This window comes from Sciurus vulgaris (assembly GCF_902686455.1).
Source record: "Sciurus vulgaris genome assembly, chromosome: 19".
NCBI lineage: Eukaryota > Metazoa > Chordata > Mammalia > Rodentia > Sciuridae > Sciurus > Sciurus vulgaris.
This window is the reverse complement of record NC_136480.1, coordinates 7,271,616-7,292,512: the sequence shown is the minus strand read 5'-3', so window position 1 is coordinate 7,292,512 and position 20,897 is coordinate 7,271,616. Positions and strand designations below refer to the sequence as shown.

Genomic DNA, 20,897 nt, shown 5'->3' with positions numbered 1-20,897 from the left:
TTACAGATGTGGGACACCTCGACCTGCTGCATCCATATTAAATTTCCTGAATTTGATAACTGTACTGTGGTTTGGTCTAAAGAAGACAGGATATGTATGACCTACTATCAAACAGTTCAGAAACAAACGAACAAACTAACAATACAGCATATTTATATGCAGAAAGAGCAGTGAAAGCAGGGTCCCTGGAGGAGCATTAGCATCACCCCAGAATCTTGTTAGAAATACAAGGTCTTAGGCCAAACCTCAAAGCTACTAAATTGATTGTCTGTGGGTAAGGTCAGAAGTCTGTGTGTTTTTTAATTAATTAATTAAATATTTTTTGGCAGTACTGGGAATAAAATCTGGGGGTGCTTTACCACTGAGCTACATCCCCAGTCCTTTTTATTTTTATTTTGAAACACAGTCTTACTAAGTTGCTGAGGCTGACCTTGAACTTGCAATCCTCCTGCCTCAGCCTCCCAAATCACTGGGATTAAGGTATGTACCACCAAATCCAGTCAGTGGTCTGTGTTTTAATAAGCTCTCAGAGGCATACTGAGTTTGGAAACTACTGATACACAGAGAATGAGAAAACATGTAGTAAAATGTTAAAATTGGTGAATCTGGGAAAGGGGTTTAGGGAGTTTTCTTTTTCTCAAAAACTTATCTGTAGGTTTACAATCATTTCAAAATAAAAATGAGCAAAAGCAACAACCAAAATTTACTCTCATATCATATTTGAAGGGATGTGGAAAAGGAAGAAGGAGACACTGGAGGTAGAGAGGCAAATTAGGAAGTTACTGCAGTTATACAGGAAGTGATGGAATTTAGAACTAAGACTGTTGCAATTCCAGTGCAAAGTGAGGAGCAAGCATTTGCATAGCCTTCAGATGACAAATCTTCTTGGAAAAGGTTTGGGCACACAGGACACTAACCTGAATAGGAGAGTCCAGCGATCTCTATGAAGAGGTCTTCCTCAGAAAAGCTTTCAGGGAGCATGAGGAAGGCAGCAGTCACAGCGCTCTTCAGATTTTTGTCAAGGGCTGACTGAAGGATGACATTTTCATTCATTGCAACAATTTTCACCTGGAAAAGGCAGAACATTCAGAAGAAAAATTTTAGAAGAGGAGTATTGCTCAAGTTGCAGGTTGATACAATGCAGCCAGAACCATCCCAGATGCCTACTACTGAGGACCTTGGAATTAGTTTGGTTCACATGAAATAATTACTGTTCTAATATGTAATCCCAGAATCTCCTCTTATGCCAAAATCAGAGAAATCATCACATAGGAAAGGATCACAATGCCAAAGAAAACAAAATTAATATTCCTTTTAAATGAGGAAACTCACCACAGGCTTTGAAAAAGAATAAATATCCTTTGGGAACATCAATTTTTAAAATTTTTTATCTCACTTTTTAAATTTTCTAGGGGAAGATGGCATTTTATTTCTTTACTCAGAACTCACATCTCTTCTTGCTCACATATAACCCAGGCAGTTCATGCTTTATGATTTTTAGATACACAGATTTGGAACTCGGCTAAGGAAAATGGAAAGAAAATTAGCTACAATTGAAAAATCATGGGTTTTAAATACAGCTCTGGGCTCATATCCAGATACTTACTAACTGTGTGAGTTTGGGCAAATGACCTAACTTCTCAGAACTTAAGTCATCATTTATAAAATAGGGATAACGATTTCTATCAAGGAATTGTCACAAAGATTGAAAACAACAATAAATGTAAAGTGCCCCGTGTTCAAGTACTTGCCTTGCTCAATAAAAAGGATCATTCTCCTAAATATATGGCGGAAGCAGCTGTCTTTGACTTTCTCCAAACCCATTAAATACAAAAAGAGCTCCAGTCTGTTCTGAGAGTCTCTATTTTAAAGACAGTAAGGCAGGGCTGGGAATGTAGCTCAGTGGTAGAGTGTTTGCTTGGCATGTTTAAGGCCCTGGGTTCCATCCCTAGTTACAGACATACACATACACACAGACAAAATTTGCACTCTAGTTAAGAGAATATGTTTAGGTCCCAGCTTATCCTCCTCCTAACTGTGGTGAGAGACATAATTTCTAATCAATAATATGGGGTTATCAAAATCAAGCTCATAAGTGTGCTGGGAAGACCAACTGAGATATGGCACATGATACACTAGCTGAAATGAGCTTCCTTGGGCGTGCTTCGTAGTACACAAGGAATGCGTTTCTCTGGGTGAGGGGATCTCACCTTTGCTAGCATTAGCATCATGGGAGAGCTTATGAAAACACATAATAATGGGCCCCCAAACCCAAAGCTTCTAATTCAGGTGACCTGAGCGAGGCTTGAAAATGTGTATCTCTAATGAAGTCTTAGGAAATGCTGAGGCTGCTTTGGGTTCAGGGACGGCTTTTTTTTTTGTACTGGGGATTGAACTGGGGTGCTTAACCAATAAGCCACATCCCCAGTCCCTTTTATTTTGAGACAGGGTCTCACTATATTGCTGAGGCTGGCCTTGAACTTGTGATCCTTCTGCCTCAGCCTCCTGAGTCACTGGGATTACAGGCATGCACCACTGTGCCCAGGCACAAACCACACTGAGAATACTTTAAGGCATTATGTTTAGAAGTAGAATTACCAAATTACTCATCAGAATGGTTATATCAATTTGTACTCCCACCATAATCTTTTTAAAACATCGGCTATTGACTGATTTTTCTATACAAGGAAAGTCCAGAAGTTTTTTTTTTTTTTTTTTTTTTTTTTTTTTTGCGGTGCTGGGGATTGAACCCAGGGCCTTGTGCCTGACAGGCAAGCACTCTATGAACTGAGTTACATCCCCAGTCCCTAGAAGTTCTTCTTCTTTTTTTTAATTGTAAACAAATGGGGTACAACTTGTTCCTCTGGTTGTACATGAAGTAGAGGAGTACCATTTGTGTAATCATACATTTACAGGGGGTAATGATGTTTGATTCATTCTGTTATTTTTCCTTCCCCCCACCCCTCTCACCCCTCTTTTCCCTCTATAAAGTCCCTCCTTCCTCCATTCTTGCCTCCCTCCCATCCCCCATTATGTATCATCATCCGCTTATCAGTGAGATCATTCATCCTTTAGTTTTTTGGGATTGGCTTTATCTCATTTAGCATGATATTCTCCAATTTCATCCATTTGCCTGCAAATGCCATCATTTTATTATTCTTTATGGCTGAGTAATATTCCATTGCATCCACAGTTTCTTTATCCATTCATCAATTGAAGGACATCTAGGTTGGTTCCACAATTTGGCTATTGTGAATTGAGCAGCTATGAACATTGATGTGGCTGCATCTTTGTAGTACGCTGATTTTAAGTCCTTTGGGTATAGGCCGAGGAGTGGGATAGCTGGGTCAAATGGTGATTCCATTCCAAGTTTTCTAAGGAATCTCCACACTGCTTTCCAGAGTGGCTGCACTAATTTGCAGCCCCACCAGCAATGTATGAGTGTACCTTTTTCCCCACATCCTTGCCAACACCTATTGTTGCTTGTATTCTTGATAATCACCATTCTAATTGGGGTGAGATGGAATCTTAGGGTGGTTTAGATTTGCATTTCTCTTATTACTAGAGACGTTGAACATTTTTTCATATATCTGTTGATTGTTTGTAGATCTTCTTCTGTGAAGTATCTGTTCATTTCCTTAGCCCATTTGTTGATTGGGTTAATTGTATTCTTGGTGTAGAGTTTTTTGAGTTCTTTATAGATTCTGGAGATTAGTGCTCTATCTGAAGTATGATTGGCAAAGATTTTCTCCCACTCTGTAGGCTCTTTCTTTGCATTGCTGATAGTTTCCTTTGCTGAGAGAAAGCTTTTTAGTTTGAATCTATCCCAGTTATTGATTCGTGCTTTTATTTCTTGTGCTATGGGAGTCCTGTTGAGGAAGTCTGATTCTAAGCCGACATGTTGAAGATTTGGACCTACTTTTTCTTCTATAAGATGAAGGGTCTCTGGTCTGATTCCAAGGTCCTTGATCCATTTTGAGTTGAGTTTTGTGCAGGGTGAGAGTTAGGGGTTTAATTTCATTCTGTTGCATATGGATTTCCAGTTTTCCCAGCACCATTTGTTGAAGAGGCTATCTTTTCTCCATTGCATAATTTTGGCACCTTTGTCTAGTAAGAGAAAATTGTATTTATTTGGGTTTGTGTCCGTGTCCTTTATTCTGTACCATTGATCTACCTGTCTATTTTGGTACCAATACCATACCGCTTTTGTTACTATTGCTTTGTAGTATAGTTGAAGTTCTGGTATGGCAATACCACCTGTTTCACTCTTCCTGCTAAGGATTGCTTTAGCTATTCTGGGTCTCTTATTCTTCAAGATGAATTTCATGACTGCTTGCTCTATTTCTGTAAGGTACATCATTGGGATTTTAATTGGAATTGCATTGAATCTGCATAGCACTTTTGGTAGTATGGCCATTTTGACAAAATTAATTCTGCCTATCCAAGAACATAGGAGATCTTTGGACTTGTATATATTTGAAATGTATCAATTGTCTCTAAACAACTTGGTATTATCGATAAATTGTCCTCCTATTCTAGAAGGCAGGGCAAAAGTTCCTTTTGTCAAATTCAAATAATGCATGATAAATTAAAATGGCATATAAAAGGCATACTCTAACAAATTCCAAAATAAAATTTTACTAGAAAGCAAGGAAAGAGGACAATGATGTTATTCCAAGGCACAGTTTTTCGTTGTTTAAAAAAAAGTAGCAGTACCATAATGCATATAACTAATTTATAAATCAAGCTTACTAAATTCTAACTTTTGCCTTGTGTTATCTACCTTTTTTCTAAGGGAATATTTATAAACTCACAAGTGAGAGGTAAGCCACTTGATTCAATATCACCTCCTCCACTCTTATAATTATGAGAACTTAATAGGCCTCAATTAAGCCTCTCAGCTTGGGTGAGTTTAGTATCTCTGCAATCATCTGCAGAGTGTAAAACCAAGGAACAGCCCAGGAACAAGACTTGTCTAAGGTCGCACCATGAATCAATGGCAAAAACCAGGGTCACACCCTTATACTATGCAAATCTAAATATTTTGAGTTGTTCTCATGCATTCAGTTAGGGATGTATTCTGTTTGACTTCTTATTTTGACAGATGATTAAAACAAATACAATTTTTTTTTTCCATATGGGAATTGAACTGGGGGCTCTACATTTTCTGGGCAAGTACTCTACTACTGAGTTGCATCTCCAGCTCCTGAAATATTAAGGTCCTATAACTCCTATTTTTATTGTTGACTAACTTTCCCCAATTTTGTATTCCATATGGAATCACTGATCTAGGAGGTCACCCTCCTCCTCTTGTTGGTGGAAAAACTGAGGGCCTGAGAAGTTAAAAATTTTTCTCTAAGAGAAGCAGCAAAATGGACCAATCTGGGTCCAGACCCCTAATTTGTCCCCTGTGATATTGCTCTGCTTTCACATTCCTGCTCTTCATTCTTCATCCTAATTCACCAGGTCCTTCCCAATAATTCTCTCTCTCTCTCTCTCTCTTTTGCTTCTGTTTTTGTGGCTATTACAGAAACCCAGGGAAATTAAAAACTATTCTGAGATGCTAAAAATTCAAAGATGCAAATAAAATAAGTTTGGAAGATTTTTCCTAGTTAACAGAATAACCACTTGTTCTCCAAGAGAGCTGTTCTACTTAGGTTGTAAGAAAGCAGTCTACTATTTAAGGTGAAGAGAGTGCAAATAAAAGCATCCTTACTCAAAGGGAAAACGTGAATTCTGAAGGCTCTGCTACTGTGCTGATCTGGTTCTTCAACGAAAGGTGAACTAGGAACTTGTCTCGGCAGCACTGTTATTTGTTGTTCAGAGTGAAAAGCCAGTGAACGCTTGGGGCACTGCCAGAGAGGCCTGGGAAAAGAAGAAAGTCCTCAGAGTTGTGAATAGCTGTTTGTACCTTACTGGGAATGCCCCGACCTGAACTGCATAGATAACAGTAGCACTACTGCCAGGCCACAGATCTTGACTGCAGAGAGGAAGGGGCAAAGCTTGAAGGGACTTTCAAAGGAGAGATTTGTGAGTACCTTTCAAGACAGAGAAAAAAAAGAAAGCCACCCTTAGTCTCTATAACAGTCATGGGGAGAGACTACTTGAATTGCAAAGAGTGAAGTTTCAGTTACAAAAAAAGGCAACCCTACCTAGTGGGACTCAACCATTTGCCAGAACTTTTCCATTCCAAATGGTCAAAGGGGTGACTCTTCTAAATAGTCACTGCTTCAAGACGAAGAAGGGTGGAACACAGAATGGGATCAAACCTTATCTGCCTGCTAGACTGGGGGATTTCAAGGACACGTAATGTGGGGTCTTTTTATTTTTGGCATGCACAAAGAAGAAACTTAGTTGTCTTTTGAATAACTAAATAAATGGCTCAATCTTTGCATTTCAAAGGCAAGAGAATCAAATGCTGGCTCACAACAGGGAAGAGCCAAAACTAGTAAACCAGGTTTTCCAATTCCCAGTTCAGGGATCTTTTATACCATTGGACTTTTTTCTATTCAAAATACATAAATAAATAGAGCTACAATATGGTGATAGTTACAGGACTGTAAATATACCAAAACCATTGAACTGTACACTTTAATGGTTGAATTATATGGTATGTGAACTGTATCTCAATAAAGCTATTACAAAAAACCAAAAATTCAGTGTAGCTCAGAGGTAGAGGGGCTTGCCTAGCATGCCTGAGGCCCTAGGTTCTACCCCTAGAGCTGTGAAAGAAAAAAAGAAATGTGAAACAAAATTATCTACATGAAAAACAATGTGAAATATAAAAATCCAAAGTTATGTCAAATTAATTAGGGAACTGACTTTAAGTTGCTTTAGTTTTTTTTTTAACTTATAAAAGATTGTCCACAATGTTCAATTAAATACTTTAAATTCCATGATTCTTCACTCAAAAAATATTTGCAGTGCTTAGGATGTTGCTCAGTGATGGCCTTCAGCCACACAAGGCCCTGGGTTCCACGCTCAGCCTCACACACACACACACACACACACACACACACACACAGCATACACCAACTGCAAATGACTAAATGACTCAGAAACTTAAGGCTGTACTAGAAATAAACACATGGTATCTCCTCAATTATGAGGTATGTTGCTAGTAAAGTGTAACAGAAGTTTAATTTTAGACCCAACTTTTCCCAGAAATATCCATCTTTTTAACTCCTGTATATTCCTTTTAAAGACTTGACTTGCAAGAAATTGAGAAATTCTATTTCAATTTGCAAGGGTAAGTCGACTTTGGAGTTTTAGACAATATAACTTAATGCAACTTCTTTTAAAACATAAAAAAAGAATTCATACTCATTCTCATATTTTAAAAACATTTACCCATTTTTCTTGTTGAAAATGCTACCACCCTTTCATCAGATTTGCTCAAGTTTGTTTAATATTTGCTGCCACCTAGAGGGAAAAATGGTTTATTTAAAGACTGTTATCACTGAGAAGTCTGGTTAACAGTGATTTCCACAGGAGTGGAAAACTGGGGGCAGGAGTGGGATGGAGTTACTTTACCTGCTTATTATTTTCACTTGTTTAAAAGATAGTTTTTTCTTTTTTGGCTTTTTTTTTGTACCAGTGATTGAACTCAGGGGTGTTCTGAGCTACACCCCCAGTCCTTTTTATTTTTTATTTTGAGTCAGGGTCTTACTAAGTTGCTGAGGCTGGCCTTGAAATTGAGATCCTCCTGCCTCAGTCTTCCAGGGGGCTAGGATTCAGGTGTGCGCCACCATGCCAAGCTTAAGATAGCTTAACTTTCTTTTGCTTTTTTTCTTGTCTTCATTTTTTGTCTCTTTTTGGAGCTTGGAATGATTGAACCCAATGCTAAGCAACATGCTCTCACACTGAACTATGTCCCTAATAGCTCTCTAGCCTAATTTTCTAGTGTTAGAAACTTAACAAGAATGAGAGATAATCATTGTTATCACTGACATTTTATTCTCTAAATTAGTCAAGAAATGCATAGTTTTGCTTAAGGCTAAGTGTAGCTGCTATTCCTTGTCTTGGACTGCTTTTATTTTATAAAAACATAGAACGTTTAGACAAATTCTGAGATCAGGCCAGGGGGTATAGCTCAGTAGGTCACACGCTTAGCATGTGCAAGGTCCTGGGTTCACTCCCCAAAACCAAACCAAAACAAAACAAAAAAGTAATTTCCAGTACTTACATTCTTAAATTTGGGGGCATTATAGGTTTCTAACACCTGTTTTTTTTTTTTTTTTAATTTAAAAAATTCCAAGCATAGAGTATAATAGAGAATATTTTTCTATATGATCTCATTTTACCTCAACGTAACTGAGATAGTCAAGGATGGAGAGAAGAGAAATACGATTTTCTGAATGGTTCTGAAAAGCCAGGAATTTCAGAACCCTTGTCCACAGATAAAAACATACCAAGGTGTGAGGGACTCTATCAGTAGCACAGGGTCACAGATTAGGAAGTGTCCTGGGATCGTAACCTTAGCTCTGTCAGATTCTAAACCGCCTGTGTGCTTCCCAGCATTATCACTCTGCTTCCAATTTTCAACACCTTATGGCATCGGCAGGGTAAGTACTATTATCCCTATTCTACACATGAATTGACTGACATTTAGAAAGATAAAACCAGTTGCTTGAGTTCATATAAACTGCTAATAAGTGGTAGGAATGAATATGACCTTAGACTTATAATTTCACATTCATTTATCATCATTTTTTTTTTTTTTTTTGCGGTGCTGGGCATTGAACCCAGGGCTTTGTGCTTTCCAGGCAAGCACTCTACCAACTGAGCTATATCCCCAGTCCCTCATTTATCTTCTTATCAATAACACATTTTATAAATTAAAAAACCCTTAAAATATAAAATGAATATTTATGTATTTTCAATTGCTTTTATTTGCTTAATTACAAGTTTTACCTGTTATCCAGTCTAGGAAGGAGAAATTCATCTATAGATATATAAAATTGTTTCAGTAAGCCTACTCTTTCTGGATGTTAAAAAAAAAAAAATTATGTATGGGCTGAGGGTGTAGCTCAGTGGTGGAGTACCTGCCTCGCATGAGGCTCTGGGCTCCATCTCCAGCACCACAAGAACAAAACATAATGAAAAAGCACCTTGCAAATTCTCTTGTTTTCCAGACACAAGAAAACTTTTTCTATTTAGGGCTATTTATGGATTATAGTGATTTGGTAGTTTGCTCTGAAACAAAATTACATTTTCTTTTCTTCCTACTTAATCATCTCTCCAAAATTTTAAAATTTACTGGGAAATATTCTTATTTTATGGTAATACAGTTATTTCCTTAGGTTCAATAAGAATCTGTTTTTCTTGGGTGAGGGGATACAGCTCAGTGGTAGGACACTTGCCTAGTATGTGCTGATTTGATCCTTGGCACTGCCAAAATAATAAGTATATGTATAAGTTTTTACCAAAGGAAAAATTACATAAATTCACATATCTGAAGGGTTTGGCTTGATAAATTTTTACATATTTATTACATATGTACCATGCTCAAGTATTTCTGCATATTTTAATGAGTTATACTATTAATTATTTTCTTTTTCTTTTTGGGTACTGGGGGTTGAACTCAGGGGCACTCAACCACTGAGCCACATCCCCATTTCAATTTTGTATTTTACTTAGAAACAGGGTCTTGATGAATTGCTCAGCACCTTGTATTGCTGAGGCTGGCTTTGAACTCATAATCCTCCTGTCTCAGCCTTCTGAGCCACTGGGATTACAGGGTGTGCCACTGTGCCTGGCTTTTTCTATTTTTTATTGGTGCATATTATTTAATTTCATTGTGGTATATACATATATAAATAAAATGTCATTTGATCACTTTCATTCCCTAGTATCTCCTTCTCCCCTTATCTACTTCCTCTACCTTGGTGGTCTCCCTTCTATTTTCATGGCATCCTTTTGGTTTCATCCCTCTGGCTTTCACACATGAGAGAATACATATCTCTGTTTTTCACATATGATACTTTAATCTGTGAGTCACTTATTTCACTCAAAATTATGGTCTCTGGTTCAATCCATTTTTCTGCAAATGACAGAATTTTATTCTTCTTTAGGCAGGGTTTTATTCTTTCTGAATAAAATTCCATTTACATTATTAAATTTTAAGACCAGGTACAAAGCAAGAGCATCTTGACAGCCTACAGACACCAATAAAGAAAATTTTCTGACACAAACCAAATGAACTATGACTGGAGGACGCTCTAATTTTTCCCATAGCTCACTATAAAAGAAGGAAGGGGGTCGCTGTTATGGGAGATACCTGAGAACAACCCATCTGCTATTTTTGGAACCTAAGACCCTTGGTCAATATAATGAAAATTTTCCTTGGGAGGTGTGTGAAATTGACCACTGTGACTAATTAGCATAGTACTGGGGATTGAACTCAGGGGTACTTAACCACTGAGCTCCATCCCCAGCCCTTTTTATTTTTTATTTTGAGACAGGGTCTTGCTAAGTTGCCCCAGCTGTTCTCAAACTTGTGATTCTCCTGCCTTAGCCTCCTGAGTTATGTGCATTCAAGGTGTGTGCCATTGCACCTGGCTCACATAGTTCTTAAAACTAGGAAAAAGAAACTTTCTCAGAAAATAGACTATATATTTGGGAAAAAAAAAAAAAAAGAGGAAACATGATAGCTGGAAACACTTTTTAAAGTTCAAGTTCCTTCCCACTTCTTTGTTCCTGTTTGTTTTTATCAAAGCCCTGGAGAAGCCAAAATCACATAGTCTCTTCTTGGAGTATCTCCAATGAGGTAAGAAAGTAGTGACAGGACATTACCACTGGCCTCAGGAGGATAATACAGGGTCCAGAATATCACTCCACCCTAGAATGACAGCTTGGCTCATTCATTTACTCAACAGTTACTGACTGCTTTCTGTGTGACAAGCACTGTCCTACAGGCACTATCTCTTTGGGGAAACAAAAGTAGACAAAAGAATACCTCCATGGCACTGAGGTTCTAGAAGAAAAGATGATGGGGATAGTACTGACAGAGGTGCCACTAAGACACTGGACACCTCCTCTGCCATTTTCCTCCAGCCCAAATGGACTGACCCTGTACCTGAGAGCAGGGACAGCAGTGTGGGCATATAACAATCTGTCTTTTACTGTCAGCATCTGACACGCATGGGGCTTTTTCCTTCACACCAACCACTTCTCCAACTTTTTGGACACCAGCTGTGTGTCCTACAATACAATTCAATTTTTTAAAAAATATTTTTTTTAGTTGTAGATGGACACAATACCTTTATTTCATTCATTTATTTTTATGTGGTGCTGAGGATGGAACCCAGTGCCTCACACATGCTAGGCAAGTGCGCTAGTCACAATCCCAGTCCCACAATTTAATTTTGATATTATCCACCTTAAGCTACATAGAGATCCTACAGATTAGGGGCTCAATTCCACAAGACTAAGTAGCTGTAAATTGGGGAGTTTCCACAACTCCTTACTCTGGGTTGATAATTTGTTAGCAGGGCTCACAGAACTCAGGAAAGCACTTTACTTACTATCATCAGTTTATTCTAAAGTATCCAACTCAGGATCAGCTTAATAGAGTGAGGCAGGGGTTGGGGATGTAGCACAGTGGTAGAGCACTTAACATGTGCAAGACCCTAGGTTTGACACCAAGCATATGAAAAAGGAGAAAGAGGAAGAAGAGGAGGAGGAGGAGAGAGGAAAGATGAGGAAGGAGGGAGGAGGGGGAAGGAGTAGGAAGAAGATAAGGAGGAGGGAGGAAGGGGAGGAAGAGGAGGAAAAGGAAGAAGGGGAAGGAAGAAGGGGGAAGAGGAGGAGGAGGGGAAAAGAAGAAAGAAGAGGAAGGAGGAGGAGGAAGAGGAGAAGGAGGAGCAGCAGCAGCAACAACAACAACACAGGGTGAGGTATTGTGGGGTGGGACTGGGAACTGAGCTCTGCGCCCTCTCTAAGGGTACCATCCTCCCAGCACCTCAGTATGTTCATCAACATGGAAATTCTCGGAACTCTGTTATGGAGGGTTTTTATGGTGGCATGACTGATTAATTCACTGCCATTAGGAGGAACTCAGTCTCCAGCCCTCTTCCCTTCCCAGAGGTGGGGAGGCGGGGCAGAAAGGGAGCTCAGGATGAAAGGTTAACCCACTAAGCACATTGGTGGTCCTCTGGTAACCAGCCCCTATCCTGAAGCTCTCTAGGGGCCCATCAGGAGTCACCTGGGAGGGCTGGGGATGGGGCTTGGTGGTTTAGTGCTTGCTCAATATGCATATACATGAGGCTCTGGGTTCAATCCCCAGCATAGGCAGAAGGAAAAGAAAAAAAAAAAAAAAAGTCACCTCATTAGCATGAACTCAGGTATGGTTGAAAGGGACTTATTATTCCTACCACTCAGGAATTCCAAAACTTGTAGGAGCTCTGTGCCAGAAGCCAGGGGCAAAAGCCAATCATATATATTTCTTATTATATCACAATATCAGAGTAATATCTGGACATTGGTAATAATTTTATAGGGAGTAGGAGGAATCTAACAGGCATTTCCATTTCCTGGAGTTCCATCTCATTGTAATCACAAGGATCAAAGTCAAGTCAGGATCAGAGGCACCCTGATTATGGCAGCCTAAAAAAACACTCACTCACCGGTTTTTGGAGGCGTCCAGCAACATATAAGTTATTCCAGTTGAGAAGATCTTCAATCAGAAGAGTAGTGCTAATAACCCCGTATTTGATAAGCTGAAAAAGGAAAGAAATGGGTGAGAAAAAATAGCAAAATATCAGGTTGTCGCTTATGGAAGTACAGAATATAAGGAAATAGATCGAAATCTCGACCAGAGTAGGACCTTGATTTCCAAAACCACTCAAAATGCCTTCCATGTGAACAGCCACATCTCCACCAAAACCCTTGAGAGGTTTAATGTCCAAAACTGAACTGGAAGTCAGGTATGGTTCAAAGTACAGTTCAAGGTACATGAGGTGAGCTGACCACAAACTTAGGTCAAACCGAGTGATTAAAGACAGAATGGCTCTTGGACACCATTAGTCCATAACAGTCTATTCTGCAAAAACCAAAACAAAAAAACAAAACAAAACAAAAAACTGGTCCTTTCCACAGGTTTGAGAAATGTTGATTTAGTTAATGTTCTCCATCTGAGAAACAAAAAGTTGAGGCCCAGAGAGAATAAAAGAAACACCCAAAGTGGCAACAGTAGTAGCAGAGTTAAAACTAGGTCCTAGAGCCAGGCACAGTAGTATGTATCTATAGACCAGATATTTTGGAGGCTGAGGCAGGAGGATTGCTTGAGCCAGTACTATAGGACCAGGACCAGTACTATAGTTCAGGACCAGGCCTGAACAATACAAGAGACCGTGTCCCCTCTAAAACAAAACAAGGGCTGGGAACATACTCAGTGGTGCTTGCCTAGCATGTATGTGTCCCTGGGTTCCATCTGCAGTACCACAAAGACAAACAAACTAGATCCTAGAATTTCAGTTCCAATGTTCTTTCACTGCAAAGTACCAGAAAGTTTCTTCAATTAAAAATTTTCACTGATATCCTTTACATGGTGAATTTATCTGTTGCTGTTGACTTTGAAAGGCTTACAGTTACAAAGCCACATCCCCAAATGAAACCTCTTTATCAGTGCTAAACACATGGAATTATAGTCAAGTCAATTTCCATAATAATTTGTATAAACCTGAATGTAGATTTCCCAGGTTACAGAGTCTGATTTGTGTCAACAAATACCTTCAGATTCACTTTACTCAACTTTGGTATCCAAATAGCCTTCTCAGGTTGCACATTATCTACAAAGTATCTAATGAAGTTCAATTACAATGTACAGCCTCCTTGGTATACAATTTTGCCTAAATCTTTACTTACTGGAGCTTCTAATATTGTTTGAAAATTACTAATTAGAGATAGGCTCAGCATAACATTAATTATGCATAGAAATCAGAGTTATGTGTTTTGCATGTATAAGTGGAAGTAGAAGGTTGTGCTGAATAACTACCTACCTTTACCCTCCACTAGGTCACAGGACTGCAGAAATCATTCTTGCTATAAGCAAGTAAAAGATGGGAGGCAGTGGAAATAGTATGGGTCTGGAAGTCAAGGAGCCTGACACTAACTAGGTCCTGACCTTATAGAAGGCGTTTCCTCTCTTTAAAACTTTATTTCCTCATCTGCAAGATGCAGGTGCAGCTACGTGTACACTTAGAACCCCAGCTACACAGGAGGCTCAGGCAGGAGAATTACAAGATTGAGGCCAGTCTGGGCAACCCAGCAAGAAACTGTTTCAAAATAAAAATTTTAAAGGGGTTGGGGGGATAGGGTTGTGGCTCAGTGGCAGAGTGCTAGCCCGGCATGTGTGAGGCACTGGGTTTGATTCTCAGCACCACATATAAACATATGAATGAAATAAAGGTCTATCAACATCTAAAAAAATTTTTTTTAAAAAAGGGGGTGGAGATGTTGCTCAGTGGTAGAGTACCTCTGAGTTCAAACCTCAGTACCACATAAAAGAAAAAAGAAAAGAAAAAAAAAAAAAGCAGGGGAAGCAGGATAGAACCTCAACCAGAAAAGCAAATAGATGGCCCTAAGGGTTTATAGACATCACCAGTCAATCACAGCATTCATTCCTCAGCCAAGTTCAGCTAGGTCTTCAAATCTTCTCAAGTCAGTACTCCAATCACTTACTAGGTCCTGCCCTTTAATGCATGCTTCTTTGACCAGTTGCATAAGCATCACCAGTGAGCTTGTAAAATATGCAGAATCTCAGGTTCCATCTCAGACTACCTGAATCAGAATATGCATTTCAACAAGATCCCCATGTGATCCATATGCCTGTAAGTTTGCTCTAAAATCAGCAGCAGTGCTGGCCCAGCAAGGAAAGCCCACACCTCATTCCTAACCCAGTTAATGTACAGGAGGCATCTGAGTTAGATCCCCACTGGTCTTCACAGGTCTGCTTAGCTTTTGGCAGTCCTCTTAAGATATTGGGATGCTTCATCTGGTTTGCTTTTTTTTTTTTTAGGTAGTGCTATTGCTAGGGATCAAACTCAGGGCCTCACACCTGCTAGGCCAGCATTCTACTGAGCTACAGCCCAAGCCTCTGGGGTGTTTCATCTAAAAGACAGATAGGCAAGGGTCCCTGATGTCAGACAATCCCTCTTTGGGGACCCTTGCTCTCCAACACCCTACTCTTGAATTTCACCCACCTGCTGACACTGATAGGTTCCTGCCTATCATTTGGCCCCACGACTCCCAGCCCCACTTGATGCCCTCTTCATTTCCAACTTCTTTCTGGGGGTGTCTGCTCCTCCTTCTAGATAAGATTAATCTCCACCTTGATCTTAAACAGGACTGTCTATTCCTTTCATTGCCCAAACAAGTGGTTCTCAAAGTGTGGTTCCCAGACCTGTAGTTTCAATCATTTGGAAGCTTGTTAGAAAAACAAATTATCTAGCCCCAACCCAGACCTACTGAATCAAAAACTTGGGGTGGATCCCTGCAATTGGGTGTACAATAGATTAAAACTTGAGAACCAAAGGCCAAAAAATAAAGCAAATGACATTCAATCACCTTCTCACACTGCAATCATGGTTGAAGGGGAGATGAAGACTCCAGTGTCTGCTCTGTCCCTGGGTTCAGGACATCCAGCAGGGGTGTGACCCTTTCCTGCCTGCACAAACATACATATTTCACTGGTGCTCTATTAACAAAGTTAATAGAGCCCAAGTTAAGACAAAGGCCCAAAGTCACTTACCCTACCATCACATGTGATCAATGGATTGTAGTAAACTCCAGCACCATAGTTATTCTGGACAGATGTGATAATCTTGGGCCCTAAAACTTTTAGAAAAGAGTAGTGGCTCCAATTCTTTTTCAGGTTTTCTGAATGCCATGCAATAGGGTCATCTACAGTGAACACAAAATCCAGCATTGCATTCTGTAAGGAAAAGAGAATGAATTCATTAATTCCTAGAAAAGTGGCTAGACAGAATAGAAACCTCCCAAATACTGTGCTATTATGATTAACAGTCAGAAGATCTAGGGTCTCTGGAAGCAATGTGAGCTTTGTTTTATCAATACAAATACTGATTTAACATATATTATGTCAGTACTTTATGTGTAATATATACAGTAACTCATTTTATCTTCAAAACAATCCCACAAGGTAAGCATGCTATTATTCCAATTTTATAGGAAAGGAAACCAATGTTCAGGATAAGTATTGTGCCCAGGCACACAGAGCTAATGAGCTATAGACCTAAGTAGTATGATAACAAATTCTGTGTGCTGAATAATTATACTACACTGTCTTTCACTTAACTGCAGTTAAATAAATGTGTTCCACTTTTCTTTCAGATAAGATTACAAGGACAAACTCTACTAGTAGTATATAAAAGGAAATAAGTTATTACTACTAATAAAGTAACTATGAGTTCTGATAGGTCCTAGGGTAGAAGAGCTCAGTCTACTGGAGAGAGTAGACAAATTGACTTGATAAAGGAATGTGTCATGTACTAACATCACTGAAGAGTCGGGGCAGATCCCCAGTGGCTGGGGAGGCTGAGGCAGGACTGCAGGTCCAAAGCCAGTCTCAGCAACCTAGTGAGGCTGTAAGTAACTTAGTGAATCCCTGTCTCAAAATAAAAAAATAAAAAGGGCTGGGAATGTGACTCAGTGGTTAAGTACCCTTGAGTTCAATCACTGGTACAAAAAAAAAAAAAAAAAAAAAGCAGAGATTTTTCTAGGGGACTCAAGTATGTGTCTTGAAGAAGGCATGCAAGGGAAACAGGGTTGTTGGAAGGACTTGGAGAAGCATGGAGAAGGAAGAGAGTCATGTACAGGAAACCGCTTCTACGGATAGGAGACAGGCATGCTCTGGACCTGTAGTTTGATAGTGCCAGAACAAAACATACTGCTGTTGTGGAGATATGACCAGAAAGAGAGGCTGTTTGTCATGATAGAAAACTTTCCTGCAAAAGAACTGACTGGAGAGACGAGAAAAAGGAAAAGGGAAATCTGATAGGTGTAAAATTCCAGGTGAGTACCAAAAAGGTATGAGGTGAGGCACCAAGGGGAGGGACTGGTTTGGAAGAGATTTAGTGTTAGAATATACAAGCCTTGCTAACATGAATGTAGGGTATGAGAATGAGGGAAAGGAAAGAATCTTTTCTTGGAGGGAATTCGAATTCTACTCAAAGGAAAACCTTCACTGAAAAATGATGAGGAGGCTACAGGAGACTAAAGGATGCTCTGGGTTTCCCCCAGTGTGATCCACAAACCACTGGTGATATTTAAGATGTGAGGAAGACATGGATAAACATGATTTCTTAAAAAAATCTATAATTATGTAAAAGTATATTAGAAAAAGTAATTAGGCCATACTATCCTGTAATTTCTCATACAATTTCAAATGCTGCCAATTTAAAGAAAAACATTGTAATAGCATAGACAGGAAATCCAGGCTACAGATAGCCTCACCAGGAAGTGAATAGGCAAACTTTAACCAGGAGGCAAATTACAGCCAAGTATCCAAGTCCCAGAATCCCTATTGCAATTTTCACACTGAATTCTGTAAATCACAAATGAAAACTATATTGCTGTTGTGCTCAGCCAACTCTGAAGAGTAACAATGTTTAGTCCCCACTAGACACTTGTTAAATGTGCTGAGCGTGAGTACAAATATGCTGGCCACCACTAACTGTTGTCATTAGTTACCTTCACGGTACCTGCCCTGACCCTACAGACAATTCATCAGTTTTCTTTCAGTCAGAGGATTATTTTGTATTTTCTCCTACAGTTACGGACAGGATTCTCAAACTTGGCTGCACATTAGAATCACCAGGGAAGTTTTTTAAATTTCTGAAGCCCAAGCGTCATTCTAGATGAATTAAATCAGAAATCTCAGGTGGAACCCAGGCATTGGTTATTTTTTAAAGTTCCCTAGAAAATTCCAACGTAGAGTCAAGGCTGAAAACACTGAATTAGTACCTAGCAACTATTTCTTTGTTTTTCTTCCACCTTGCCTATGCAACAGCTTTTCCCTACGCCTAACTGCAGCTCCAGCTCTAGACCCAAATGGACTCCTAAATTATTCTTCAAAACTCAGCTCACGTTGTCGTAATACTAAGAATACTTCTGAACGATTTGCATCCTCCTAAGTGACGCTTGGAGTGCGCAGAGCCCACAGGTCACTCTAGGGCTCTGAAGGGATCGAACGCACGAGGGGACTCGTGAGAACAAGCGGATCTCGGACAATGGGGCTGACCGGAGGAGCCGCATGGGGAAGGTCCGGTCTCTGGGGCCGGGCTCACCTTCTGGTCTGAATTGGGACCCGCCTGGCGGTATACCCCGGAGCCGTAGGCGAAAGCCAGGCTCAGTTCCTCGGGGAAATGAGACAGGATCTTGCGGAAGGCCACCCCCGAACTGTGCAGCGCCTGAAGCGCCATGGGCCAGAGGCTGAGAGAAACCGAGGACCCTTGGCGGAGCGGGTTGAAGGAACACGGTAGCAGGGACAAAGATTAAGGGCGAGGAAATGGAAGTTGGGGACCCGATCAAACGAATGAAGGCTGAGTGGAGAGGAGGGACTTCAAAGACTCGCACGGAGTTGGAGCAGTCAGTCAGAACCCAAGGCAAGAGGTGCACCGGGTTAGCCTCAGGTGGGCGGCGGTCACGCAGGCTCAGCTTCCGTTCCTGGCCCCGCCCCTCACGCACAAGAGACGGCGCTCTCCGGTGTTTGCGGACACAAGGACTCCGCAGAGACTCCTGGTGGTCGGAGGAGCGCTCTGCAGGCCTGGTTTGAGCAACTTGAACATTAGCGCGGGTCTCAGGGCGGATGGGGGTCGCAGGTGAATGTACGCTAACGAAACTTATCTTGAGTCTAAAGAATCTTCGGTAACTTTCTCCTCAAGCCACAGTTTAAGAAATAGTTAAAAAATCTTGTGTGTCGAAGACTTTTTAAAATGAAGCAAAGCTCATATGTAGAATTAACTAAAGTGCCATTTATGCATTAACAATATTAGGCAACCATCATCACTTTGTGATTTTATATTGAAGGATTTTTTTTTTCGTGTTGGGGAGAGGTTCTAGGGATTGAACCCACGGGTATTTAGTCATTGAGTTACATCCCCAGCGCTTTTAAAATTTATTTATTTATTTTTTATTTTGAGACAGGGGCTCACTAAGTTGCTTAGTTGCTGAGGAAGGCCTCAAATTTGTGATCCTTCCGCCTACGCCTCCCAAGTAGCTGGGATTACAGGCGTGTGCTGCGGTGCCCAGCTTGAAGGGAATTTTGAAGGTTTAGAAAAAAACAAATAATTTAAAAAAATACGCCTAAACTCTACCATCTGGAGATTAAAAACTGTTAATATTTGGCTGTGATTTCTTCCCATTAAAGCCCTTTTCAAATCCCATGATGGATATGAAAATGCTTCACAAATGGAAAAGTACTGTACACATGTTCTCTGATATTTGAATTTAGAGTGAGATGTGGTTTCTGGATCAAATAGGACCCAAGGGTAGAAAAGATCTTAGAGGCATCCTTTTCATTGCAATCATAGAAACTCTCTCAAGATCAGCCGAATTTTCAGGATGCAGCTTGACATCCAGGACAGACACTTGATAGCTACTCATTCTGTCTCCATATATACGGTGTGTCAAAAATGAGCCAAGCACGGTGGTGTGCGCCTACAGACCTAGCTACTTGGAGGGCTGAAGCAGGAGGATTGCTTGAGAGGAGATTTTGAGGCAAGTCTGGACAACATAGTGAGACCCCATTTCCAAAATAGAAAAGCAAAGAAAGAAAAAGGAAGTTGTAATGTCTAACATTTAGGTAATATGGGCATATTTTCATGTGAATTTGTCATTCATCCCCCTCTAGTACCCTGTGGAAGGAGGTAATCGCTTCTATTTTACCGATGAACCTGAGGCTCAGAGAGATAAAGCAACCTGTTTGATCACATTATTCTCTAGCAAAACTGGAGCTAAAACTTAGGTCTGGCTCCACCTTGTGGTTCTTTTGCAGTTCTCTACTCTGTCCTTGAGGGGTTTTGAGTACCATCCTGTTACGAGTGAGCTGTGAGCTTAGGTTGGTGTAGGGAGAAAAAAAGAGTAACCAAAACTGTTACCATAATGCCACCATGAATGAAAAATGGTGACTCCCTGGTGGTAAAAGCAGGGAAAAGTGAGATTAGATCAATTGGAAAAATTAATTGAGGTGTAGTGCTGAGGAATTTGAGATGAATACATCAGGGTTATGGCCATGCAGGGACAAGAGTGTATGGAGGAGATGCAAGCAAATCAGAAAATAATGTATAGTAATGAACCTGAGTACCCAGCACTGTAATAACGTCCTTCTAATACGGGAACATTAATCAGCTCTGGGTGTGCAGGGGAGAGACCACAGGAAGCCACAGCCACAGTGTTGACATTGTTGCCAGGGCTTGAAGGATGGGTAGCAGTTTATCACGCAGAAGACAAATAGGACAGGTTCTATGAAGAACTGAAAGGCCAGGCATGGTGGCTCATGCTTGTAATCCCAGCGACTTGGTAGGCTGAAGCAGGAGGATCGCAAGTTTGAGGCAATTTAGCGAGTCTCTGCCTCAAGATAAAATATAAAAAGGGTGTGTAACTCAGTGGTAGTTACATTCCCAGTACCTCAAAAAAAGAAAAAGAAAAAAAAAAAAAAATCGATAGTGACATGGATCCTTAGCTTCGGGGCGGCACAGACAACCTACTGGTCCCTGCTAAGCAGTGGCAGCAGAGGAGCAGAGCAAGGGAGCAGTGTTCCACATGGGTGGGTCAAAGCGCAAGCACTAAGCAGGTCTGCTGCGGGCTGGAGACGACCATACAGGCACGGCGAGCCAACGCACAGGTGAGGCAAAGCCACTGACCTGCCATCCTTC

The 20,897-nt window shown here is 40.4% G+C and overlaps 1 protein-coding gene across 6 annotated transcripts in view; it reads right to left on the bottom strand.

Annotated features, from left to right (window-relative positions):
• The window catches only part of TAMM41 (TAM41 mitochondrial translocator assembly and maintenance homolog), a 50,299-nt gene extending 31,613 nt beyond the window's left edge, over positions 1 to 18,686 (bottom strand). For 3 of the 6 annotated variants that reach the window (XM_079122312.1, XM_079122314.1, XM_079122313.1), the window contains exons 1-4: positions 18,309 to 18,686; positions 15,752 to 15,934; positions 12,627 to 12,719; positions 918 to 1,068 (exon numbers count right to left, since the gene is read on the bottom strand). In XM_079122312.1, the coding sequence (XP_078978438.1) occupies positions 918 to 1,068; positions 12,627 to 12,719; positions 15,752 to 15,934; positions 18,309 to 18,443 (562 nt within the window). In that variant the 5' untranslated portion in view covers positions 18,444 to 18,686. Of the gene's footprint in view, positions 1 to 917; positions 1,069 to 5,716; positions 5,866 to 12,626; positions 12,720 to 15,567; positions 15,668 to 15,751; positions 15,935 to 18,308 lie in introns of those variants that run through there. The other 3 variants (XM_079122316.1, XM_079122315.1, XM_079122317.1) reach the window with 3 other exon arrangements.
• Positions 18,687 to 20,897: the final 2,211 nt, after the last annotated feature.